Source organism: Anser cygnoides, chromosome 9 (assembly GCF_040182565.1).
Source record: "Anser cygnoides isolate HZ-2024a breed goose chromosome 9, Taihu_goose_T2T_genome, whole genome shotgun sequence".
Lineage (NCBI taxonomy): Eukaryota > Metazoa > Chordata > Aves > Anseriformes > Anatidae > Anser > Anser cygnoides.
Genome location: NC_089881.1, coordinates 3,910,305 through 3,938,184, shown reverse-complemented (window position 1 = coordinate 3,938,184; position 27,880 = coordinate 3,910,305). Strand labels below are relative to the sequence as shown.

The 27,880-nt window shown below is 36.5% G+C and overlaps 1 protein-coding gene across 9 annotated transcripts in view; it reads left to right on the top strand.

The window, feature by feature from the left end:
• RHBDD1 (rhomboid domain containing 1) overlaps nucleotides 1-23,219 on the top strand; it is a 40,049-nt gene extending 16,830 nt beyond the window's left edge. For 8 of the 9 annotated variants that reach the window (XM_067002224.1, XM_067002225.1, XM_048063010.2 and 5 more), the window contains 4 exons: nucleotides 967-1,055; nucleotides 2,511-2,570; nucleotides 5,830-5,955; nucleotides 20,259-23,219. In XM_067002224.1, the coding sequence (XP_066858325.1) occupies nucleotides 967-1,055; nucleotides 2,511-2,570; nucleotides 5,830-5,955; nucleotides 20,259-20,377 (394 nt within the window). In that variant the 3' untranslated portion in view covers nucleotides 20,378-23,219. The remainder of the gene's footprint in view (nucleotides 1-966; nucleotides 1,056-2,510; nucleotides 2,571-5,829; nucleotides 5,956-20,258) is intronic. The other variant, XM_013181582.3, reaches the window with a different exon arrangement.
• Nucleotides 23,220-27,880: the final 4,661 nt, after the last annotated feature.

The window sequence follows — 27,880 nt, the reverse complement described above, 5'->3', positions numbered from 1 at the left end:
TAAGTCTTTTCATTCCATATAAAAGTGGGCAGTGATAAGTTTTTAAAAAGAAATTGTTGATATATTTAGAAAAAAACTTGGATTTCAGCATTTCACTCATTGTTCTTTTAATTTTGAAAGCACTGTTTTACAAACATGTTGCAACAGGTATGCATTTATGGTTAAGATAAACTCTTGGTGGGGTTGTATTGATAGTACTGTATTCAGGCTTTCACTTGAAATAATTTTGGCAGATCCTACCAGGACATTTCAGTGCAATTCTGTGGATTTAAGTTCTCTGAATTAAAACTAGTTTACTACCTCAATAAGACTTCAGTTTAAAAGCTTTTAGGGAAACAGTATTCTATCTGCTAAACAAGCAATTCAAGGGATCTTTCCAATTAGCTTCTGGCTTTTTCAGGATATTTGTTACATGCTTTTCTTTAACTGTATATACCCACCACTTTTAGGGTATTTATGAAGAAAGAAAACTTGGCACTTCCGTTCACACTGATAAGTTGCTTAGGTCAAACTGTGTAGGATACTTCTATAAATCATGAAATGAGGGAAGTAAATAACTCTTGCAAGGAGCACTGTATTAAACTATGTGATTAACTTTATAGCTCAGTCTTTAATTTGTTGTGGCCATACTTCTCAGGCACAGCTGGGAGTGAGGTTTGCTTGGAGCTTTTCCTCAAAATGAATAAGGTTTTAAAAAAAAAAAAGTTTGTTTTTCTGCAAACTGCACATGTGGGTTTAATCAGTAATTAACACTAATGTTAGAAATCAGACTGAGTAGGTCAGAGCAGAAATTAATAAATGTTTGCATTACCCTGTGTCTTTGCAGGCAAGTCACTTTTCTATGCTTAGTTACTCAGGGACTTTCTGGGTTACAGCAAACTTTGCACTTCCCCTAAAGGATTCCTACCAAAAAGAAAAAATCTTTCTTTCCGTCACTCACAAGATTATTATTATCATTTTTTTTAGGACTTCTTTCGCTGGGCATCTGGCAGGGATTCTTGTTGGACTGATGTACACCATGGGACCTCTGAAAAAGATCATGAAAGCCTGTGCAGGTATATAATTTGGTTTGATTTGTAAAATCTGCATGAGCCACTTTTAGTCTTAAAATTCAGTAAACCTTATATACTTGCAGACATTGAGGCAATTCCAGCAGTTTTTAGGGGATTAAAGATACACTGACTGATAAACTGAATGCAGAAGAAAAGCTCACTTTTTTTCTTTACTTGTTCTTATCTGTGTTAAAGGTGCCTTTCAGGTATCATGTTTTTACCTTTGTTTTTAAATTACATATTTAAAGTAAAATGTTTCATGTAAGATGCCAATGAAAATGTCATTTTAAATAGAGTGGTGAAGCTGTAGACATATGTCAGAACACAGTGTGTTTCTATGATGGGTTTCTGTTGCTTGTATCCATTCATGTGGAAGCTGCTAAATTTCAAAAAAGATTGTGGGATGCTTGAGAAATTGTTGCAAGATTCCCCAAGCTTTCCAATAGTGAGTTGATACGGTTTTTCATATTGTAGAAGTAATTTTTTAAAGGTAGAATCTTTAGACATCTTCAGACAAACAATTTTAAATATAGCCATACAAACTTTCATATGAACATGCCCTTAAACTTCAGTGTTTTAATTAGAAACCTGAGCCCTTTAACAACAGTTGTGCTGGACTTGGTTGTCAGAATTTTTGTCCGATTACTTAATAAGTTGGGCACCTTATTTATGACTGTGCCATTAAGTTGATCATGGATGTGGTGTTTGTACAGTGAAAAATTGCTTGTTCAGATGTGTGCATTCTCATGGGAGGTTTTATCGCAGTTTGGTGTTAGTCTGTCATATATGCTTAAGTGGAAAGCAGTTTTAAGTGGAAAAATAAAGACCGAAGCATCAGAGTTCCTACCCTACTTGAGTAAACTCACTACTTATTTAAAAGTTAATATTTTCTCTTTCTGGGGCATGATGACTGTTAGGACTGTTGAGCATTGGATTAGGTTGCATAGGGAAATTCTGCAGTCTCCATCCTTGGATGTTTTCAAGACCTGGCAGAATAAAACCCTGACTAAATAAACTGGTCTGATATCATAGCTGACCCTGCTTTGAGTGGGTTTTGGGCTAGGGACCTCCTGAGGTCCCTTCCGAACAGAATTGTTCTGTGATTCTGGGATAAGAGCCATGGTACTGTTAGTGAGACATAATGTAGAGATCCTGCTGCTGTGAAGGTTGCTGTGTGACTAAAGACTGGAAGAAGGGATTTTCCATTAAACAGGTGATTTTTGTCAGCAGAGCACAAACAATGCAGTGTTATTCCAATCCTAAGGTCTCTATGCATTAACCCATTTTTACCAATGTACAATCTCAGTGCAGAAATTATTCATTATAAGTTCTGGAGATCATAGGTTGGTTTGCATCTTTCTAGTCTACTTGGGTATGTTGCTTAAATTTGATTCTGTGTTTTAAAGAGAGACTATGATTGTTTTATTCTAATAGTGCATGCATTATTCTTATATTTAGGTGGTTTTACTTCATTCACTGATCCTGACAGGCCAAGGGACTACTACTCAGGTTATTCAGGTAAATGCTGTCACCCACTTACCTAAAAACTTATTTCAGCTCACTTTCAGCGTTACAAATATGGATATAATTTTTGCTAATGAGAGAGAACCTACCAAATATTCTGCCTATATGTCCACTTGCTAATCAAAATCAGTTTGTCTGGCCTTGTCTTTTCCTACTTGGGGAACCGTGTTGGATGTGTTTTGTACAAGAATCTTTAAACCTTACATTAAGGTTATGACTTTATAAAATGCTACCCTGGGGCAATACTATCCCTTTTGCAGAGTCTGCAGCAAGGAGGAAATTGTCTACCAGAAGCATCCTTTTAAACATTGGTAAATCTGCCCTGATTTGGCAAACTTACCCATTCCTTTCTAGGATCTAGACTACAAAGGGAGTGTGAGCTACCTGTTTCCAACTGGCAGTCTCAGGCCAGTTACAGATGTTTGCTGAGCTACAGTTACTGTTCTGTTGCATTGCTCTGTGTTCCACCTTGGTAATGACCAAATCTTCCTTCAGTATGCCAATACAGTAGCATGTGGAAACTAAGAATTTATATCAGAAAAAGGAATTTGATTTGCTAATGAGGATAAGAATTTGCACTTGACATTTAAACTCAGTAATCTGTTGCATCCGCTCTATAAACACCAGCTGCTCAGAGTGTGGGTGGGTGTAAAAGACAACTCTTGAGGAATAGGAGCAGATTCCAAACTGCCCTTTACTTCTTTTTCCAGGTCTCCGTAATCAGGGAGAAGGGAAGATATTTCATGTAGTATATTTAGAATGATGAATAATGACATAGCACCAGAGAAAAAGATTTGGTACACTGATGGAAAATAAATTTGTTTTGTGTTGTGTGTCTTGGGCAGTCCCCGAAGTAACCATGGTGTTGCTTTGAGCTAGTGTGTATGAAAGGGAGATAAAGGAACAAGGTTAACACAAATTACCCTATCTTGCATGCTTGGCTTTAGATGTAAATAATTTTTCTGTAGTAAATTCAATACTCTGAATTGATTTATAATTGTAATTATAAAAGATATATATTTAATATGTTCATTCCTTGTGTATATATACATCATAATTTTCTTTCACCTATTCATAGGAGTCTTCATGGAAGAGTTAACCTTTTGCTTTTTGTGTGTTATAGTAATGGATTTCGCTATCTGTGAATTAAGAAAACTTTCTAGTATTGTATGCTAATGATGCATGTGCAGTACATTCTTACCTTGATTAATTTTTCATTTGCTGGTATTGGTGCTTTATTACTTTCTGACTTCAAATACCAATTAAATACAAAATAAATAGATGATAAGAACAGATTTTATGAACCAGTACAGAGAAACAGCTTTAGAAGGAAAATGAAGATTTCAAGTGTGATTTTAACACATTTAGCGTTTGGTGACTGAATTAGGTTTTCTCAAAATGCAGTTCATGAATAAAGTATAGGGACATTTGTTTTGATTAGTAGGAACACCTTGAACATGTCAATATTACTGAATTGTTTCTCTTTGTAAAATAAAAGATTGCAGCTTTGTCAGCACTTACATCTTGATGACAGTGTAAAACATCACAAAAAAATTACAATAGAGCAAACTTAAAATGACATCCTTTTTCATCAGATAACACCATGATTTTTATAGTCTTCATGCACACCGTTTTGAAGCCTCCAGAAAATAGATTTGTAGCGAAAACAACGTTCATTCAGATTAGCATAATGCAGAGGGGAATGAGAGGAATAGATACATATATTTCAGATGCAATCTTTATATATATCAGCTCAAAGGTATCCTGCAGTTGATTTTATTTTTTTCTGCAGAACTGTCTCTTAAATATAGCCAGTATGACTGAAAGGCTTTTAAAGCTTGTTAACAATATGCCTAATTTATACAGATTTGAAATTATGTATTTATCTCTTTCTAGCCAGAGGAATAGCAAATAACTTGAGAAATGGCAGAAGTTCAAGTTACGGGAGGATAATACCAAGTCTTCACTGCAGTTATATGAAAATTTCTGCCAGTGTTAGTTGTTGTATGTTCCAAAAAGGAAGAATTTACAAATGGGCAGAATTACTTTCTTGTGTGTCCATGTATAACGTGCATTTGCATCCATGCACAAACACGGATATAAAATTATATATATCCTCACTTTGTAGTTTGTGCTTGGTATTAATCACAGAAACTCCACAGGAAAGTTATACATTAAATCTATGTAACTATTGAGATATCAACATCAATAATAATCCTGTGTTAATTTGAAGATGAAAAGAATGGCATGCTGTACACACAAATATTTTCATTATTTTTTTCATTTGGAAAATCTTGTATAAGTTTTCTATCACTTGGAGAAACTGGCTGTGTGATTCTTCAAAATCTATTGTCCGGGTGTCTAGAAGAGAAGTTAAATATCCAAAGTTCTATATACTGACAATACAAAAGAGGAATAGAAAAATGGCACTTCTCTCCTTAGTTTTACTCAGCAGAGGTTTTCTGTGTTCAGGTTTAGATTGTGTTAAAGGAAGAGATTCTCATTCAAGTCTCTTGCCAGGTTGTTTTCTTTTCTTTTAAATCCCAAAAGGATTTGGGTGGATGATAGTTTGTTCATGCTTGTTTTGACAGATTTTGTAAGTGGTCAGAAATGCTTGGTGGTCATTATCAGAGGCAACATACAGTGGCTGTGGCATTAGATGAGATCTGCAGTGTGTTTTGGGTTTTGTTAGTTTGTTCAGAGCATACATAGCACAAATTAGTTGCATATTTTCCTACAAAAAATGCAGAAGTCTTCATCCATGTGTATTCTAATTTCAAACATTACTTGAATTTAGGATGACAGTCGTATATACTGTTTATGGCCACTAGGGTGAAATGAGAGACGGGTGGAAAAAAGCCTGAAGCATACCTGTTTTGTGGTTGCTGTTTCAGTGACGTAGATAAGGTATCCTAGTAATGATGTTTAAATGTTAAAAGGAGATGATGAAAACCATCTTTCAATTTGATTGAAACTTTAAATAATGGTAATTCTATGTCACTTATTTATAACTGATAAAAGATGGAGATGTTTGATGCATCTTTCTTGTCATTATTGTTCTCTCTCCTGTTACTGTAGTCTGGCTTTGCAAATTACAAAAATGTATTTTGATTCGTGGCATATCATAAAAATCCTAATAGTTTTTTTCTCTCCCAAATTAAACAAATTTGTGGAAGAAAGATAACGAAGATAATGTCTGGCTTCCTCCCCTCCCACTGAATATCATCAGTTTATTTTCCTTTTAATTTTACAGATTATTATTATTATAGATATCCAGATTATCAAAACACAACACCAAGGAACTACTACGATTATACAGGTGGGCTTACAGAGGAAGAACAGCTTGAAAGGGCAGTGCTAAACAGTCTTAATGAAAGAGGTAAGGTTTCTATTGCATTTCATATATCAAATCATGATTCATATTGAGGTGGGAGGAACACGGGGAAGATGTATTGTTCATGATTTATTTCCAGTCTTTTGACATCCATTCAGAAATGGACAAAAGTTTACTGGTAGAATTTTCAGAGAATGACATGTGGGGACGGAGTACCATTCTTTGTGTAACTGCATTTATTAGTAATTGCTTACTGTTTGATTTACCTGCTACTTCTATAGTAATAGAATTGCTCTTATAACAAACAAAACTGAAGTAAACTAAGTTGCTGTGCCAAATAAACCCCTCACATTCTAAAGAGTAGTAGGGAGCAGTATAACAGAGGAATTGATGCTGCCAATATTTAAACTTTTTGTGTATTTTTTGCTTTTTATATGTATTTGAGGAGCAACGTATGGATGTCTTACTCTTCACATTTTCCTCTTTGACCCTAAAGAAAGTTTGTGCTAGCTAGTGGAAAGACCAAAAGAAAAAATAAAAGCAGTTTAGGAATAAATACAGTATTTGTTTTTAATTGCAAATTATTAGTTGAATTGGTATAAAATATATTAACTAGGATATACTTTATTTTTCTATAATGCAAGTAAAGTCAACAGAAAAAATTCTTAGTACAATATATTTCTCATTCTGAAAACTGCGATTAGAGCGAAAATATACTAGGCTAACAGTACATTACTAAAGCATCAGGTGTAATGTTTACATCAGTTGTGCAACATTTTTATATTTAAGTGATGAAACAAAGGACAAAAATTACTGCATGTGTTGTCTGGTATTGTGATTTTTAATGTCAAAAGCTGCTCTTTAATCTGTTGTATGTCAATATGTGACTTCAACCAAAGGCTTTATGTTCTCCTTAAATTGTCAAAGCTGAAAGGTTTCTTTTAAATTTGATGAAGCTCTAACATTAAATCTTAATAAAAATAACCTGACTGCCACTTATCAATGTAATTTTTCTTCTTTTGTTCATAGTCTTGGTATTCTAACTTCCTGGGTGCAAGGAAGCATTCATTAGGAAAAAGATACAGAAACTCATATTTGTCACTGCAACTCTTAAAACACGATGCACTATTCATTAATCATTGCTCAGAAAATTAATTTACATCACTGATTTATGGCTGTTAGAAATATCAGGCAAAATATGAAAGTAAATATCTTGACAAGTCGTCATCACTTTCTTTCGCACTGTCTGTGATCATATATATTACGAAGGATGTGTTATCTGGAAGATAATTTTAAAAAGGCAGCAGATGAGGCAATGTTGTGTATGAACAACATACAGTTTCTTCAGTTTGAAAAATTGATTAACATGTTTTTTAACGTAAATGTAGCCTTTTGCTTTCCATCTATTGTGAGAAGTCACTTTTGAGGCTGAAGTGCAGTCTTTTAGGAAAACTAGTTTTAAAAAAGCGGTTTTTGTAGTTCTACATATTTAGGCTTCTAACTGTCCATAAATATTGTGAGACTATAAACTTAAAATCAAAACAAAAAAAAACCACTGTTTCCTGCAGGAAAATTAATAGTGTAATAAGTTTTAGAAATGATAATAATCTGAGCAGTTCCTTTTAAATCAAACTTTTCAGAAAAACTCAGAAGCTGGTGAGGGTCTTAGCTTTCAAGCAAATTAATAATACAACATCTAGTCCATCTGGTCTGCCAGCAAAAGTTGGCAAATTAGATATTGTTCATGCTGTTTTAGACATTTTAAAACAAAGCAAAAACCAGCAAAACCACCACAACAAACAGGTAATATCCATATTTTGTCCTATATAAATTTGTCCTAAATAAGGTTTTGAGAAGGAATGGGTCTAAAGTGAGCTTTAATGGAAGGGATATTTTTTTACTTTACTGACATTTTTACTTGATGTTTTACATCATTTTTTACAGATTGATTTTGAGAAAAATCTTTCAAAGCTTTTAAGTGTTTTGGAATGTGTTGTCTTGCAAGAGCATGAACCTTGTTTGTATTTTTTTGTGTTTTTATACTGTCAGCACAGTAAAACTGTGAATTTTCGTTTACTTGTTTTTCAAAACACCCTATATAAGACTCCTGCTCCTGTGAGCTTTGTCTATAACAGCTGAGTGCTAATGGCTTTTGAGTCATTGGAGCCTAGGCATTTAATGGATGCCTCACGCCTTTGGATGAATGATGACTTTAGATGTAGTTTTAAAGCCATTTTGATGTTCTTTTGAGGCCTTAAGTCACACTGCAGAAGGCAAAAACATAAATTATTACTCAAATCCAAAGCGTCCAAAGATGTCAAATTCTGAGCTCACTGTAGAAAATATATGCACGTAGGAGTTGGTATTACAATAAAAGAAAATGCTTTTATTTTCACTGCCATAAAATGAAGTCACTTTGTAATAACAATGACAAGATTATGATAATATACAAAACTGGACAGCATACATTTTAGTCTTTCATGCATCAGTATGGAACACCTGCAGCTTTCCATTTGTAGCCATAAATAATCTACATCACTATAGGTAAGTGCTTTTTTCTGTTTGCTTTTTGAAGTACTGTGCTGTATTTGGACAAAGATAGATTTTCAACTGTAAGAGGAAATGTATTCTTACTTGGAGAATGCCCTTTGAAACCCGAGAAAGAATTTAAATAGCATCTCTAGCTAAGTATGTCTCGCTAGCAGATAACTGGCATACCAAGTCACATTTTTAACTTCAGTTTGAGACGACAGCATTTCTTATGTCTATGCTCGTGTCTGTTTTCAGTGTTAGGTAAAGTTTTTAAACCTCACAGATAAGCGAAGTGGGAAAATATATTGTATGTTGTTTCCAATGTAGTTTGGTACAGTTAAATTTATATAGGTGGTATTTTTAGTGGTTTCACAGCGGTGCTTTAATTTTGCCGCTTTCTCTGTTTGTCACAGTACTTTAGTTTGGAAAAGTAAGACTTCAGAGCTCAACTTTGAAAAATATTTAATAAAACAAGCTACTTAAAGGTTGAAGTTACCTATGGGCACATCTTATTTCCAAAAGAAAGTAGTATAGAGTTTGTAACTGATCATACCTGCTTCAGAGTGACAAAAGTGTGAAATGAAATGTATTGTGGTAATGAGCAAATAGAGTATTCTTCTTTGTCAGTCTGAAAAATAAAGCTTGAGTGAGTATTGTCCTTTGAACAGGACACGTTTTTCCTTGAAGCATGGCATTTGCTGTAGCTTGCAATTATATGGATGATGAAACAGGTACTTAACATGACGAAAAATTGCCTAACATAATTTGAAACAGGCAGCTAAATGGATGTAAAAACAGGTACCAGAACCAAAATTCAAGGCAGTATTTCCATATCTTTTTGTTTCCAACTGTGGAATTTATACTATCACATTTGCTCTGTGGCTTGGCTGAAAATAGACATAATTTTTTTCTTAGACAAATGTATTTATTAGGGTTTTTAGGCCACAGAATGTACTATTAGATTTGGAATGTCGATCCATTCTTACAAACTGCTGTGTTAGTTAGTATCCTGCTGAGCTTTTAAAAGAGTCAGTGGCATAGTCCAGAATTTCCTGGTATCAGTCCTTGTCCACAACTGAAAACTAATTTGTATTAAGACAGGCAACAAGTTTAATCTAAGTAATTATTTTTATATAATCCCATACATGAGTTTATCTAAACCCAGCATAAAGGTACTGTCTTTCTACTTAATCTACATTCAGACATTCCAGAACTGCAATTTTATTTTTGTGCCATATCCTGAAAAATTCTTTAATAATAATAATAATAGGTATCTAATGCAAGAAAAAGTAATTGCTAGGATTGTTTGTGAGATTTATGTAGGCACTGGTTTTGGCAGTCTGTCAAATTGTCATAATGACCTAAGCTCATTTACTAAAAAGAACTTTATATTCTTTCCATCACTAGTTTTAGATATTGTCAAACAACAACCGGTGTAAACAGCATTAGTTTTCGTTACTTTTTATTTTCATTCTGATTCTCATAAAGTAATTTTATATTACTCACAAATTACAATAACTTCTCCTTTAGTTAAGTCAGACAAGGACAATTACTGTTTGAATTAAAATTTATTTACGATATTTAAATTATATGGTTTTACTATGAAATTAAAAATATATGGCTTTCTATTTTGGTTTAATCCTCATATTAGCAGCTGTATACGGTAACCCCGGTATACCGTCTCTCTTGTTCTTATCTGTTGTTTCCTTGCTATTTTGCTCAGAAGAAATATCTGGATTAGTGTGGGATGGGGATTTTTGTGGTGGTGGGTGGTGGGTATTTTTGTGAGCTGGACTTCTAAGTTTATGTCTTTCAGTCTCAATAATGTTAAGAATCCCCTGCGTGCTCATGTCTCTGCACAAAAGAATTTTTCTCTTAAGAAGAAAGTTTTTAAACATGTAGTTTTTGTATTTTGTGGTTAAAATGAAATATACATATATAGATAGTCCTCATAAGTTTCAGTGCAAATATGCATTTCTTTGATTCTAATCTGATTTAAATTAAAGAAAAAAAAATCAAAATGTTTAGATGGCCCAGTATGTACCAATCATAGGTACATCTGCAATGTGGTTATGAAATATTTAGTCATCTGGCTTAGCAGTTCTCTGAATTTAAATTTAGTTCCCATTTCTGCTTTCTTTTATTGAGATTGGGCTTTTTTTTTCTATTTAGGCTGTGAAACTTGCTAAATCCATTGAAGATTGTGAGTAGTATGAAACAGAAATGCTGTATAATTCCATTTTTCTCCAGGCAGGGTTGTCTTTCCCCTTTTGCTATGGTAGGAATGCCAGTCATTGCATTTAAATGTTTTTCTGTAGAAACGTCTTAAAATAAATTATATGCTTCGATACGCAGTGCATGATGTCAGATTAAAGTACATTTCATAAAGTCACGTGCTGTGATTGGCATCTGATTCTGAAAGGCCAACTTTTCTTTTAGTTGGTCTTGGGTACCCAGAAACATGTTCTGGGAGAAAAGCTCTCTCCTTCAAGTGAAGTTCTTGCTCTAAATATCTTCAGAAATAACTTTCTAGCATTGCATATGTGGTCTATGATACTGATTGCTAGCACTTTGTTTAGGCAAATTTCCAGGAAATTTAATTGGTAAATATTTAGCATTTTCACGTGAAGTTCTGGTGTATGCTTGGTGTTAGTAGCAGACCATAGTAGCCAGAATTCTGTTATAAATACTTATTGATTCCTGGTTTCCTAATGCTTTTGAACTTAAAAATTTTCCTGAGGCTAATAAGCAAGTTTACCATTGGAGCTTTCTTCTTGTTACTATTTATCTAAAAGATAAATATCTTGTAAGTTAAAAATAAATAAAAATCCAAACCAACATGCGTAGGAGTAGAAATGTTTGTTATTGATAGCCGTCGATTTTTCTTTATTGTATAAAATATCTTCCTAATTTCATCAAGCAGTTCTTTTTCACTATTTATGAGACACAGATAAGCAAAATCCTGTCATTTTGTTTCAAAACTGCAGACTGTGCTTGATTTTTGTCTTGGGTAGTTGTATTCAGACAGCATTCCAGTTTCATTTGCAATATTACTTCTGCTTCCCGGACTCCATAGTTAAGTAGATAGATACCAAGTTTCAGATATAAGTCTGTCAGAAGTGAAGTATTCGGTTTGTCTCAGGAATATCTCATTCCTTGAAGGGACCCTTGTCCCATTTAATTTTCCATTTCATGTGCTGCACTGGTATTTTAAACAAATTAGAATCTCTTAGTAAAGTGATGAAATTGCACTGGAAACTAATAAATTAGGGAGTTCTCGAGCAGGATCTCCCAGTGAAAAGCTAATACTGTCGCTCTTTTTTCTAGCAATAGAATTGTAGCAAGAATCATAGCTAGAGTTTTCCAGCAACAGAACTCAATTTCTGAAAGAAGATTAGTGATGCGTAGTATTAAAACAAAACAAAACAAAAAACTATTTTTGGGAATAAAAGTTCTGATTCTCTTTGTAGTGGTGACAAATGCTCACCGGATATGTAAGAAGAAGCGCCACTAAGTCTTTCACAACAGGCTTGGTGTGAACCATAGACCCATGGCCTTTTGGCACCTATGAGTTACCATTCTGTGACAAATCATTCTGTAAAGCAGAGAAATGGTTATATTCTGAAATCTCAATTTACACACATGAACTCGTTAGCTTCAGAAAACTGAAATAGTTGCTGCCCTTTGCTTTCTAAACTGGTGTTCATTTAACTTTGCCTGAAAGGTGTTGGACTGAAAATTGACCATTTGGAAGCCTCCTTGTGCACTGTTTCTATTGTGAACTTGTGAACTATTTCTGTTCCAGTAGCTGTGCAGCAGTGGAAGTTAGATGGGATGGACAACCAGAATTCACAGCTCCTTCAGATCTAGGGCTCTCGTTTTTGTATGTTGACAAGCTGTATTCTTTATCTGGTTTAGAGATCTTAAATCAAAAGCATGGTCTAATTAATTCCCTCAGAAATGTTAGAATGGATGTAATAGTAGTTGCTTTAAACTTTGTATACACTTGACCTCTAAAGATAATGCTAGGTATATTCAAATAGGTGTAGGTATTTTGAAAATACTGGGTTTGGACTTGAATCCCTTATAATCCTGTCTTAAATCTTGTGCATCTTGTTCGATTTGTTTTATTTTTAGCTTTTTTTTATGGCTGTGCCCACTTTTTTCAGACACTAAAACACAGGTAATAAGCAGTTCAGGACCAATTGTGCTTGGTTTGGGAGGAGACACTGAGGTATTGGTACAGTTTCGTTCAATGGTGACAGTGTTCAAGATTTTAAATTATGTAAAGACTAATACAGAATTAACATAATCAGGGAAAATTATTTTTCTGCTGTCTGTTCATGTTCTCAGTGCTGCACATCTTTCTTGTTCTCCTGTCTTTAGGATTATTAGTATACACGAATGCATATACTCCGATTGGTGTTCATCTAGATGAGGCGAAAAGTCCTTTCAAGTGTAGTGTGTAAAGGGCATTCCTTCAGGTGTCTGGAGGAAAATGTACTAAGAGAATCATACAATTATAGAATGGCTCAGGTTGGAAGGGGCCTTAAAGATCATCTAACTCCAACCCCCCTGTCATCGGCAGGGACGCCACCCGCTAGATGAGGTTGGCCAAGGCCCCATCCTGCCTGGCCTTGAACACCTCCAGGAATGGGGCATCCACAGCTTCTCTCAGCCTTTCTTCGTATGAGAGGTGCTCCAGCCCTCTGATCATCTTTGCGGCCCTCCTCTGCACTTGAATGCTCATGTGGTATTCAGTAGTTGGTTCTCAGCCTTTTCTACTTCCCTTCCTGCCCATTATTCAAGAGCACTGTACGCCTCCTTTGCCTCTTGCCTTTGACACAGTCCTACATTGAAAAGAAGGCTAGTTCAACAGCTTAGTGAACTGGAAGAGCTGAGCTGTGTTCTGTTAAATGATCATTACCAGAAACTTTTTGATGCAAAGTCCAATTATAAAGTTGTTGATGCAGATGAATGTGATTGGGAACAATTTCTATTCTGTCTTTCCTGAAAAAGTTCTGCCCAATTGTTACATACAGGATTGCCTCAGGTTTGGGGCTTGCTTGGGTGCAGTACTCTTGAGTTGTGTATTAAAGGGATTAAAAAGATGCCAGTAATTTAAAAGTAGGACTTATTCTACTTGAATGATGAAGTGTTTGCACTTATGAAAGTGGGGAAAAAATAAATTATTGAAGCATTGTGATGCTAGTACACTTCAATAGTTTAGAACATAACTTTAGATTCTGTTTAATACCCTAATACAGTATGTCTTTCAAGGCTGTTCTGCTCCAAGTTTTGTCCTGGTATTTGCTTTTCTCTAGTTTGTCATGGATGTAGCACTGTGGTGAGTTTACTATACTCAGTATTTAATACCTGGAGATGATGGCACTCATTTTGCAGTGCAGCACATCTTTCATTCCTTCCATCAAATGCTTGGTACTATATCCTGTGTTTTTGGAAACATTGCCTTGAAGGGTTAACTTCCTTTGGTCTTTAAACAACAAGTCACAGTGACACAGTAGTTCCTAGGTTCTGATTATTGATACTAAAGATTTTATTCTATGTCTCATTAACCATTAATTTTGTTTGCATTAAAAAAAAAAGCATATGATACTGATACATTTAGATCTTCATGCTAAAAGGTATACAGAATGCTGCTTTTTTCTGACTTCCTAAGTATGCAAGAACATTTTGGAAGGTATCGTCAATACAGCTTTCTTTTGGATGCTTTTCTTCATGCAAAAATGTCAACTGCCAAAGAAAAGTGAAAATAGCAAGAAATCAATAAAGAAATAATTAAATCTTCAATTGTAGTTAGCAGTGTTTTGCTTACATTCATGCTACATCTATTTATAAATGCATGGTCTGCATATGGAGTAACTCTATTCTTGGAGCTTTGACCCAAGACGCAGTGATACAAGTGGGAGTTTTTATATCAACTTCAGTGGTCTCTGGACGTTTATTTTTTTTTTTCCTTAGTAACTTGGATGTTTTTGTAAAGGAACAAATGTTGTTACTTTCACAGTGGGTTTGGCAGGGTCACCTTGCTGGAGAACAAGCAGTTCTGCTTAACAGCTGTGGGCATAATTAGAAGAAGCTGTGTGTGGGCTACATAAAAACACTCTTCCACTCTGGAGAAAGTGGTAGTTGCTTTGGAGTGGCTTCAGTCTGCATTGGTTTTTCCATTCATCTGGGTTTCTTGGTCTTGGCATTGGGAAATGGATATTGTTTAGAATTTCTTTGTTGTGTCTTTGTTAGGCATGCAGAAATGCCCTAAAAGAAAGACAAAGCTTTTTTTTTTTTTTAAATGTGATTTTAAATATATTAAAATTCTTAAGAACACTAACAAATTTAATTTACAGTTAAAAGCAGCTCCAGACTAAGGTCAGTGAATAATCCTAATCTTGGATTTACCCACTGATTTACTATTTTTTCTCTTGTTGTTTTATCACTGGATTAATTTTATAGACTGGGTATAACTTGCAATTTATTTACTGAGACTATCTTTAAAATAATGTTCTGGACCTTTTCCTGATGTCTGACTAAATAAATTACCATATTCTAGTAATTTCAAGAAAATTAGAAATCTCTATGCTGTGTCTTGTTGGCCAAAGTCATGTCTACATCCTTATGGTCTTAAGGCCAACCGTGTTGTGTCCCTTCTATAATTTTTTTCTATTGATAGTCTGTAGCTTGCATTTAAAAAATATATAATTATTTTATACACACATAATAATTACACACATTCCCTGCTATTGTCAGTGTGCAGGTAGGTTTTACAATTATGCTCAAAAGGAATATATGGGACACTTTTGTCTTTCATCTTTAATGTAGTACGTGCAGTCATGTAAACATCGATGAGCAAGCTCAGCTGGCCCTGAAAGCTGGCTGGATGTGATCAGAAAGTCTTACTGTCATTAGCTCAAGCAGTTTTTTGTGCTAATGAATTTGGTTATGTTTAGCAAGCTTAAGTACAGAGAGAAATGATCCATTCTGGAAAGGATTAATTAGACATTGCCTCAGTTACATATTTCAGATGTGGTTCCCAGGCAAAGCATTGTAAGGTGGCAGTGAGTGTGAAGTCTGCACTTGTTCAGTTCTTTGGTAACCCATCAAAGTCTGTGTAGCATTATTTATATCATGTTGTCCATGAGGAGGTGTGGCTAGCATCTATGTTTGATGAACCTAAAAAATGTTAATCTTTGTGTGTTTTTCAAGAGGGAGAAATGGTGATTCAGATAAGCATTACTTGAGACTTTTTGCCTGCATTTATCCAATTGATTACACAGCTTAAGTGTTCAGCTAGGCAGTTTTTGATATGTTACTATGACATGTAAAGCAAGAATAATGCATTTATTTAGTACTTTTTAAAATCAACCTTATGTGAAGCAATGTTTGGATGAAAAACGCAATCTAGTTGAAAAAATGTATCCAGTTAGATTTCTGGATACTTTTTACAGTTTTTTAAATGGAAAAACAAGCCCATTTGCCTTATTAAAGAAAGGAGTTTCTGCATGTAATTAAAGAATTTGCCAGAATTATTTCTGATCCTGTTGGTATTCAGGATTTTTGAGATAATGAGAGTTTTACTATGTAGCACTGTCTCCATTTTCAGTTATTTGGAGGTGGATATGAAGATTGCCTTTTCAATGTCTACTTTTATTTCCTTAGCGGAACAAACAGAAATGCAGAATCTTTTACACAGCATGAGCTCAACAGAAAAAAAATAATATGTTAGATCAGAGTCTGGCAATGTCTTCTGCTTTTAGGATATCCGTACCTCTCTGGCTTACCTGTGGCAGTATGTACATTTCCTAACTGTTGCTATTTTTGTTTTTTAATGGATAAAAAATACAGATTGTAATAAGGATTAATAGTTTCACACCGGCTCTGTTAAGACAAAAGTAAATTTAAATTATGGGTTTGGTACAGAAATGACCAGAAACGCCCCGTGAGCTTTACAATTCAGAAGCATTGAACCAAGTTTCATAGCATCACAGAAATACTTTCCAAGAACAGGCCTGTTGTTTTATACTGCTGAGGACAGAACTTGGGTAACTTCCTAATTCTAAGCAAATGTGTAAGGGTGATGAAATTTTACTTGTGTTTATTCCTTTTTGCCAGAAGAAATTTTCAGACCTTTGAGTTTGATTTTTGTCAAACTCTTCGTACGATTTATTTTGTTCATGCTGTACTCCTGTCTTAGACCTCATTTTTAGGGCTTTACTTCCTTTTGTTTTTTGACGTTGTTCATTACTTGATTTGTGCAACTTACCGGAAAAACAGTCCAGGAGAATAAAATACAGGTCATGTGAATAGCAAAATAAGTCACTTAAGTAATTTTATAAAGTAATGAATGTCTTAGTATCATTCAATAGAAGGAATTAGAAAATACACATAAACACTAGTGAATATGCACTAATGAACCAGAAGGGAAGAATCTGCATAGAGAAGAGCATGGAATAACATAAGGTCTTCAACTTTTTTTGGAGGATGTACTGTGGAAGCGTGAAATAGATGAATATAAACTAAAGAAATGAATAAAGCTTGCTATTTGCAGCTGAAGACTTCTATTTGATTATGCTGAATATGCAGTCTGCCTGAAATTCTCCTTGTAGCTGAAGTTAATCTATGTTTTCCTTCTTGCTCTAAAGAGAAATAGATATCTTTGTCTTAACCTAAGGTAGGTTAAGTAGCATATCTAGAATAGGTCAAGGTTCCTCTTGAGTTGGTTAGCAAATCCTTTTCAATACTTGGGAATGAAAGATACGTTTGAATTTGTGTATCGACTATTTTGCTTAATGCATGTCTCCTTGTTAAGTAGACTAAACATCTTGAAACTTATTAGATCACTGGAGAATGCAGTGAGATTATTTTATATCAACTCTCCTGTATTATCTTGAATGCGCAGTAGCTAGAGGAAGCTAACCCAAGGCACTGACTGACAGTCTGGTCTCTAAGTATGTGCTTCTAACAACTTTTGTTACGTTAACAAGTCTGTCTGGATGATATCATAGAATCATAGAATATCCCGAGTTGGAAGGGACCCATAAGGATCATCTTGTCCAACTCTTGTCACCACACAGGTCTGCCCAAAGTTTAGACCATGTGGCTAAGTGCACAGTCCAATCGCTTCTTAAATTCAGACAGGTTTGGTGCAGTGCCTGCTTCACTGGGGAGCCTGTTCCAGTGTGCCACCACCCTTTTGGTGAAGAACCTCTTCCTGATGTCTAGCCTGAACTTCCCCTGCCGCAGCTTAACACCGTTCCCGCGGGTCCTATCGCTGGTGTTTATAGTGAATAGGTCCCCTGCCTCTCCACTCCCCCTCGCGAGGAAGTTGTAGACCACGATGACGTCCCCCCTCAGCCTCCCCTTCTCCAGGCTGAACAAGCCCAGTGCTCTCAGCCGCTCCTCATATGTCTTCCCCTCTAGGCCCTTCACCATCTTCGTCGCCCTCCTCTGGACACTCTCCAACAGTTTTACATCCTTTTTGTACTGTGGTGCCCAGAACTGCACACAGTACTTGAGGTGAGGCTGCACCAGTGCAGAGTAGAGCAGGACAATCACCTCCCTCGACTGACTAGGAATGATATGAAAAATATGAATACAGCAAAGATTAGACTCTGAGGCATGATTCAAATAAATAATCAAGTTCATGTATGAAGGCATTAAGGTATTTGTGTTACCCAAAACAGGCCCTCTGCCCTCCTGGAGGGAATGTTTTACATGTTTCTTATGGCTATCATCTGTCTTAGAAACAGAAGAAACCGTGTGTTCAGTATTGACCTGACCAGCTCTTCTAACAGTCCAGCTGAATCTGGTTTCATTATATGCTACTTTTCTTCCTAAGTTCACTAGCCAACACCTGCCTTCCTACTAGTTTGATCTTTCAGTTGTCAGCCCTTCCACAGCACAGCACACAGACGGTTCGTAGGCTTCCCTTCTGCAGATCTTTACTGGCCACCTTGCTTTGTGCCTTCCAGTTTGAAGTTATTTTTTCTTTAGAAAGGATTTTCATTGGGTTTTGAAATATTGTAAGCCCATGTGTGTCTCAGCAAAACAACTGCTTGTTTTTTTCTTTTTGAACACGCCTTGTATAAGAAAGTAAAATGAGGGAAAATAAATGTAGTAAATGAACACTTAGCTCAGCTGAATCTTTTTGTTAATGAAAACCATTCTGCCGATGCTGCATATGAACTGGTGGTTTTTGTTTTTTTTTTTCAGACAATGAGATTGTTCTTGGATTTTGAATTAAAAAAAAAAATTGAGAAGCAATTTGCCCTGTGCTAAGGTCTAGGATTTCCAATACACATTAGCTTTTTGTAGCATTCTGAACAATTTTTCAAATGTCCATTTGCTGTTGTTGCCATGCATGTATATTTATAATTTTCACGGTATTAAGATAAACTGTTGGAGCACATTATAAAAGAGGTGGCATCATTTCATCACTTAAACTTGATGAACTTGCTAGCATGGCATGCTCTTTTGCAATGGAGAACTATGCATCTAGATGGGGTAAAGTGATGGTAGGTCCCAAGGAGTTCATGTAACAGTTGTCAGTGACATAGCATTTTTCAGAAGCAGAGTAACAGCTTAAATTATTTTGAGGATTGTCTCTGGTAAATTGAAACAGAGGGACAAACTGAAGGTAAAATACAAAAATATGAATTAAGTTGTCTGTATCTTAATTAATTTGAAAAATACTTCTGAACATTGCTTCTCATTTTATAAACATTTATGTTGTTGCTGCTTAGCACTGTTTGAGCAGCTATAGTTATCTCTGAAAGTCCTTTCCAAGAGCTTGACTGCTTGGCAAGCACGGAAGAAATCCTGAACGTGTTTTCAAAATCCTACATTTGGTTAGCACTCTACAAATTAAAATGCTCTTCTAAGTGAATAAGAAACTAACAGAACCCCTTTGTAAATTGGACTTCCTGATATTATGCAATAGAAACACCAGGCCTCATGTGTTCACTACAAACAATTTCTGATACAGGATACAGCTGCAGTTAAAATCCATTTTGAAAATTAGCTTAATACAGCATTTGCCTCTGGTTTTCAATATTGCTAATATAAATGAGGTTCTGAGGTGGATGTCTAAGAAATACCAAGTATTACAAAGACTGTTGTGTTAGCTTTAAAGCTACTTTGTTTATCCTTACCTCTGTAAGTGAGCTCAGAGAACAGTTTCTGATTCTTGTTTCCCAAGGCTCCTCAGTTGTGTGTAACCACAACCTTTCAATCTTCTCTTTGCTCCATAACTTAATGTGAATTGTGAGCGTTTGCTTTACTTTGTTTTCTCTTGCAGTGCCAGGGCAGAGAACCTTCCTTCAGTCTTGGTGTGATATTTCTGCTCACATTAACTTATAATTCTCTCTAGCTGAGCTGCCACGTGGAGTTTATTTATGAAATTGCTTGCTGCCAACAGGATGGGAGTTGTATGTGCATCTGGTATGGGTCAGCACATGTTCTGCTACACTAAAAGCAAATACAAAAGCTTATTTTGCCAGAAGTAGCTACTGAGGATGTCTAAATATTCTAACAATCTGGAGTTCCCTGTATAAAGTAGGGACTGAGAAAAACATTTGCTCCCAGGTTAATACACACTAGACTTTGGGGTTCGGGAGTTCTTTTAGTGGTGTTCTTCATTTCGGTGTTCTAAGAGCAGTTGTTGGAAAATGACAGTCCTTGAACCATTTGAACTGGAAATAATTCCCAATTTTCTCTGTGTTGCGATGCTTTGGATTACAGGATATACGTGCATTTTTTCAAATTACAGAACAAAATAACAGTTGTGTTTCGTTGTCTTGTAGATTTTGGTGGAGCAACATACAATAATGAGCGGCGACCCTATGGTTTTTGGTTTCCACCTGAGCAGAACTCAGAAGAGGAAATAAGAAGGCAAAGACTTCGTAGGTTTGACAGAAGATGAAGTTGGCAGGTGTTGATGTAAATTGTAAAGTGCTATTCAGAGTTAAAATATTTGCAGATTTATTCTTTTATTTTTACTATTTGTTGCAAAACCGCAGAAGATTTTGTGAGTTCAGGCTCCAAATTTGAACTTGCATAAAAAATGAGTTGGGAATCAAAACGTGATCTTTGCCAGTCTCCATTTCGATGTATATTAAATCTGGAAGAAGACTGATGGTTTCACCAAACTTTTTCCCTTCGAAGTTCTTCTTTGTAGCTTCAAGACTTCATTGGCTTTTTGGCTGCTGGTATTCTCAGACAACAGGTTTTCTTCATCCATCACAGAAAAGAATAATACTTTTGAAATGTAATTTTAAAACTATGCAGTTCTTTCCTACATATTTCCCATTTTTCTATGATGAGTAACTCTTGGGATTGGCATGTGAATTGTCACTTGAAAAGACTGCTTTGATGACAACAGTTAGATCATAAGAGTTGGGCTTAAGCTTTTCTGCAGTTTTGCAAACTGTGTGAAAAAATAGTTGGAGCTATTGTTATCCTAAGGAGTTACATAATAGAACCTTTTAGTGTTGCAGTCTTCCTTAAAATGTGCCATTTAGCGTAGAGCTTAAGTGTGATAAAACTGAGTTCTAACTACTTATTCCCTAGAACCAATCCTAATGTTTACATTTTTAATTAAAAAAAAAACTATAAAAAAATGTGCTTTTACAGAGTTGGAATAACTTATTGTTAGGAGCTTTACGGAAAGGAAGGTGGAGGTCGATATGCCATGAAAATATATTTATTTGTTAACTTACTGTTTTGGAAATAACTATTTTTCCTTTTGAAGAAGGCTTAGAAATTATATCGTGTATGCTGTTTACAGACCTGTAGAAATTCTACTATTTCTCTGTAGGTATCTCATCTGAGGGCCAGTCCCCATGATGTTTGCAGACTTGTGGAGATCATACCTTAATATAGTTTACCTTGAGTTCTTCATTTTCTAGAGAGCATTTCTTGACCCAACTCCAGAGTAGCTGGCAGCAGACCAAAGAGCTCGGTTGTCACTTTGGACGGGACCTCTGTTCGCTGCTTGGCGCACAGTGCCTGTCCTGCTTGTGGCACATCTGCCTGTTCGATGATGTAAATTAGCAAACCTGAAGGTTTTTTGAGTATCAAACATTGAGAAAAAATACTCATTGCTTAGATGTTTTTTTTACCTTGTGATGGAAGAAATTTGTCGGAATCTGGGAACACTCCTGTAACTCTTTTCAGTCCTGAAGAGATGTGCTTGCACAGGAATGATTCCATTATTGTCTTTAGGCACATAATTCTTTGAATTTAATCAACGCTCCTTTACTAAAGTGTTAGGATGAGCAATTTAATAGTTTCTTTTCAGGTATCTGTGATCAGCAGTATGTGCTTTATGAGGTCTACCTCTCTATGGAGTTAGAGTGCAAAGCAGTGTTGTATTTTTCATACAGAAAAGAAAAACCCTGAAACTAAATTTATGATTATGTTGTTTAAGTAGAGTACACCTTCTGGTTTTAATTAACGTATGTAGGGGAAGCTTTTTTTAGTAGAAAAATGCAAAAACTGTTCTCCACCTGTGCCATTCTCACTTTCACTGTCTATCTTATTTATACCTGTTGCTGATTGTATGCCAAGAAGCAGCAGCACAAAAATATTGTTAGGCTGGGTATGTTCAAGGCTCTGAGAGACAACAGATATGGCTGCAATGCGACTTTGGATGTCCTTGTTGAGGTAATACTAAAACACTGATGTTATGCATAGTGTTCTCTTGCAGATCCTAAGTTAGTAGGTAAGTGATGGTAAATTTCTGTATTCTCGGTTTTGGTTGTTTTTCAATATATGCGTGTCTTGTTTGATATTCTGTGGCTACTGAATGTCCTGAAAAAAACAGCAGGTACTTGTACCTTATTGCAGACTAACTTTTCTATGCCTTCTAAAATTAAATATCAAAAAAATGCATAGTGTTTGTATGTTTTGCTCAGGGTGCAATAATTGTGTGTGAAGAAGGACGTAGCGTTGTTTCCCCAAACTGAACTTAATGCTCTGGTCAAAAGTTTGTGTAACTAAAATAACAGTTTAGCAGACAAGAAATTATTTTAAAACACTGGATTTCACTAATCAGTTGGGGGGGGGGGGAGAATCAAGAACGTGATTACAAATTTAAAAGCACTTGCATGCTTTTGTTAAGGAAGGATAAATACCAACCACATGAGGAGTAATGCAGGAAGTTCCTCGTACTTACGTTAATAAAAATGAGAGCTCTTGTTAGTATGTCTCATACGAAGGATCTGTTTCGGTCCCCCTATTGTTCTTGTTTTGTCAAGCACTTGCAATTAAATGCCTATAAAAAACTGTCAGTACTAATAGTTGTTTTCACTTTTTCATATAAAAAATTGAAATAAATTTTTGTACATTTCAAATTGTCTGTTTTTCTTTATAATAATAAGGCATATATTTTAAAATAGCAGAGCTGCCGCAATATTGTTAGAAATGAAGGCTGGTGATACAGAGCGGGGCAGATGATTTACATCAGGACTAATTTTTCTTGTTTTGAATTTGGTGGAAGTTTTAGGATTGGATTATTGGGCAATTCCAATATACATGGTGTTTTGTAAATTGTTACAGAATGATTCTTCGGTTGGGCCTTACCATCTGTTAGGTTGGGAGCCCTGATGATGGTAGATGCAAGTCACAGATGAATCCCTAACACATGCTGGCAAAAATTCAGGGCAGTGTACATAAATGGGTCCTCCACCTTGGATATTTTCTGACTGTTAAGCAGCTGACTAACTATATATAAAATATGGATTTTTAAAGAAAGAGTAGTTTGGTTTAAAAATTAAAAAAATAAATAAAAAACAAACAAAAAAAAAACCACTAACACCTGAAGTTTGGTTCCTTTGTTTCAGGAGCTGTGATTTCTTGTGAGTATTTTGTGCTTCATCTAAACTCTGTGATCAAGTACCATGTAAGAAATTCCACCCCCTTAATTAATCCTAATCAGCAGACTTGTTAACAGGCCCATTCCTGAAACTTAATGATTAAATGACCGAACATCTTACTGCTTATAAATGTTTTTATTGCAGTCCAGAATTAAGATGTGGTTAAATGTGTTTAACTTTTAAAGTTCTTTTCCCACTTCTGTTTTATCTTGAAGCAAAAGCAAATAACGTATTCATGTGTGTAATTTTTTTCCTGGCAGTACTACTTCTCCTAAGGGGTAAAGTGCCCTAAAAAATACTAACAAAATGGTATTCGTACATGTCCCACATCACAGCAGGGGAGCTTGTGCTTGACGAGTGTCAGTGGTAACATTGTTCTCAATACAGGCTGTGAGATCAAAATCTGCCCTACTTCCCTTAAATTGTCATCGCTGAAAATCAGGGTAAGTAAATATTGACAATCTTCAGCTTTCAATTCTAGAACCCTTTCTAAAGGAAAACTACTCTTTCTGAAAGTCTAAATTTAGTGATACTCATATCCATTAACTGCAAGCTGAGACAATTAGAGAAGGAAATTTTTCCATAAAATTTCATGTGGTTTAGGTATTTCGTTTATATTCACAAATGTGCTCAGGGTAAAGCAACTGGGTTAGTGAAAGACAAGAGTGAGCATACATGTGGCAGCAGTCTTCTGCTGCATGAGAACAGAGAGAAGTTCATCTCTGTTATTCACTGGCTACTAGAAACTTCCTAATTTGCAGCAAAATGTAAGCAAAGGATTTCTAACCACATTGACAGTGAAGCTTTGTGATAAGCTAGGGATACTCTGCAGTTTCCTTCTTCAGTCTTTTTGGAGCAGGTTAGACAAATATCTCTTCAGGAGTGTTAAACATCACTAAGGCAAGAGGAAGTAAACAGTAGGAGAGCAATGGATTTTGTTAGGTCCTTCACCAAATTATTCATTACAGGGATCATTTAAAAGCTATTGGTGCGAAGGTCGCTTCTGTGAATCCAGCACGTTGGGTAGTACTTTGCTTCCCCATGTAGCAAGGTAAAGAATGGTCCCAAAATCTGTACAGTGTTGAGCGTGGAATGACTTTTTTGCTGACTCCTTAAAATCAGTTCAAATGTATGCACAGACTTCTCAGATGCTGAAGTGCGTATTGTGTATTCTTTTGCCTAATTAATGGATGGATTGTATTGTTCCTAATTAGCTAAATTCAGCTATACTGTTAATGATGTAACTCAACTGGTTTTGGTAACATTTTTTTCACTTGCATTAGTACCAAGTGTAATTCAGCAACAATTGATAAAATCTTTGAAATAGCTGGTGTGCAAGGGTCAAGCTTCCCGCCTTCATTCTGACCGGTGTTTTTTGGGGGGGAAAAAAAAAAAAAACAAGCTTACGTCAGAGCTGCCTTCATGGAAAAAATGCCTGAGAATGAGCATCTAAACCAGTGATATTTGTAATCACTGCATGAAAGACAGGACGAGGGGGAATGGGCTATAGTTGCACCAGGGGAGGTTTAGGCTGGATATTAGGAAGAACTTCTTTACTGAAAGGGTTGTTAGGCATTGGAATGGGCTGCCCAGGGAGGTGGTTGAGTCGCCATCCCTGGAGGTCTTTAAAAGACGTTTAGATGTAGCCCTTAGTGATATGGTTTAGTGGAGGACTTGTTAGTGTTAGGTCAGAGGTTGGACTAGATGATCTTGGAGGTCTCTTCCAACCTAGATGATTCTGTGATTCTGTAAATTCTGCAAAAGATCTTGCTTTTCTGTGTAGTGATACTTTGTTTTACCAAGCTGAACGTGATGTAGCTTTGGGGCTCAAATCCTTTATTCCAAATCTTTCTATAAACTACTAAAATGTGTAAGTTAAATACTGAGAGCTCAAACCTGTCTTTTGAGAAGCAGCTAAGAAGCACTCCGTAGTGGTTGAAAAGGTGAGTTTTGCTATGACGTGGTTTTAGATGCTGAAGGCCACCTAAGTTATACTGAGGAACCATGGAGCTGTTCTTCCACTTTACACTTGTATCATCTCTAATTGAACTTCCAATATCTTCTGGAACATCTAGATGAAGTGACTAGAAAAGGGGAAAGTTTAAGTATGAACACAGTGCAGTATTTATTTGAACTATGATGATTTTTCCCCCACCTGGTAGTTTTCCAGCTGGTTAAGTTGGACAAAACTTCAAAGGTTAACTTTTTTGAATGCTGATTTCTGAAATAGTATCCAGTCGTGGAACAGATTCCCATTTTGATGAAACAATTGCTTCACTTGCCAAAAAGTTTTTACCACAGCCATTATCAGAAAGCTTTTATCATTTCAGAGTTGAGGCAAATCAGCTCTGTCCTTGTCTGACTGCTCGTCTTCACAACTGGTTTTTGAGTAATCCTTTTTCTTGCAAACAGCTGCTCCCCATTACTCTTTTAATTGACTAATCTTCCCTGTGGTCTTGAATGCTTTTTTCTTTCTTGCCCAGACAGTTGATTCCAGAGGGCATGTAGGGCATTGGAACATAAGTCCTCATTTGCAGCCCTTCTCTAAGTATGGCAGACTGAATTCAATTAAAGGTTATTTAGGGATTGTTTGCGTTAGACCGTACAAGGCCAGGCTTCAGTCTGTAAAGTGATGTCATTTTCAGCAGTCTGTCTGGAACACCAGAGAGTTCCCCAGATGGATGTGGTTTGTTTCCTGAGTTTGGATCTTGGCAATGCTTAAAGAATTGGTGAGGGTGAATGTGGTCTCGTGCCGTGTTAGAGGACTCGTGTGGTCATTGTAAACTGGCTATCTTCAGCTGTATGTTGGGAAGAATTGGCATGAAATCAGATCAGAATCAGTTTTTCCTCAATTAATAGTGTACTTTGAAGCTTTAGGGACATCCTTTTAACAAAGGAAACAAGACTTGGGTTGACAGGTAAGAGACATACCCATCAACTTGCACCACTCATGTTTTTTAAATTTACCCCAAACACAGGCAAAACCCACGTAGACTACAAGACTTACATTTTTTTTTTTTGACTATTGCACTGGTGCTTACGAATGAGCCAATTTAGGAAAGAGTTGTTTTGGTTAAGAGTTTACTCTGGAAGAATTCCTGGAACAGTTTTGCCTAAATTTGTTGCATATGATAGCGCAGTTCTGGGAATGAGTCTTTAAACATTTTTCTGATCTAGGAATAGACAGACTGCTGTTGCTCCTATTCCCTCTCAACTGGTAGCCTGACAAAGCTTTATCTGCTGCCACGGCCATGTGCCAGTAAACTCTCAGTGAGCTTTTCAGGAGAGAGAACAGCTGCGCTGCTGGCCCTGCTGACCCAGGCCCACATCAGCCTTGTCCCCAAGAGCAGGTTCTGTAAAGATAACCTCATTGGCACTTCCACAAATCCATAGTTAAACTACTGAATTCAATGGGACTTCACATAAACATGCATCTAGTTTTTATCTTCCCAGCACTGGGGGACAGCACAGTCCAAATGAAATCCTGTTCCAAATGGAAAAAGCACTTACAGGCATTTTTAAAAATAAAATCAGGTACAGGAAGCCTGTTCCCTATTCCTTGTGCCATCTTTCATCTGACTTTTTGTTTTCCACATCCCTTATTTTTCTGAAGATTTCAGCATTGTAATTTTGCCTGGTCAAAGGAATAAAATCAAAGGGCTCAAAAAGCTTTCTAGCAATATAGATATCTGTAACTTGTCAGATATCTGTCTATAGATACCTGTTAACTTGAGGAGGAGGGAGTAGAAGTGAAAACCAGCAGAGAGAACGCCAAGGTCAGAGGAAGAGGAGGCGGCACTCCATGGGGCACAGCCCTGAAAAGCAGGCTCTGCAGCCTGCAGAGCACCCACACTGAGCACAGGTGCCCCAGGAGAGACTGTGGTCTGCAGAGGAACCCATGCCAGAGCAGGTACAATGCCAGAGGACCACAGCCCATGGAGATGCAGTGTCAGAGCACAGGAGAAGAGCGAGGAGAAGTGGTGGAGAGGAACTGCCACCTGTGTGCCAGGAGCCCGCGCACTTTGTGCCACCTGTTGCCTCACTGACAGGCCCGAATGCCACCTGCAGCACTAACAGGGATGCAGGAGAGGAGTCTGGAATTATGTTAGGCCTGGGAAAATGGGAGGAAAGGTGGTCCAAACTTTGCCATCTTGTTTCCCGATACACAAATCAGTAATTAAATTTTTAAGCTGATTGGTGATAAATTATTTACACTGCCCAACCTGAGTCTGTTTACCCTGCAACAGTACTCACCAAGTGATTTCCCTGTCTTTACTGGGATCCATGAGTTTTCTAACTCCTTTTCTCTCTTCTAACTCTTTTTCTCCCCTGTCCCATGTGGGCAGTGTGTCTGTGTGTGTCTGTGATCAGCTCCCACAGGTATCAAGGTGCTCCTGACACTAGGGCACCTGACGATCGGGGAGCTTGGTCAGGCCCCTGGAGCTGCACTTAGCAGGAAGCTGCAAGTTGGGGTCTGCTCATGGAGGTAACGGCCTCAGGTAGGCTCTGTGTGGAGTTCAAGTGTCTTTTGTTATCTCATTCTGATACCT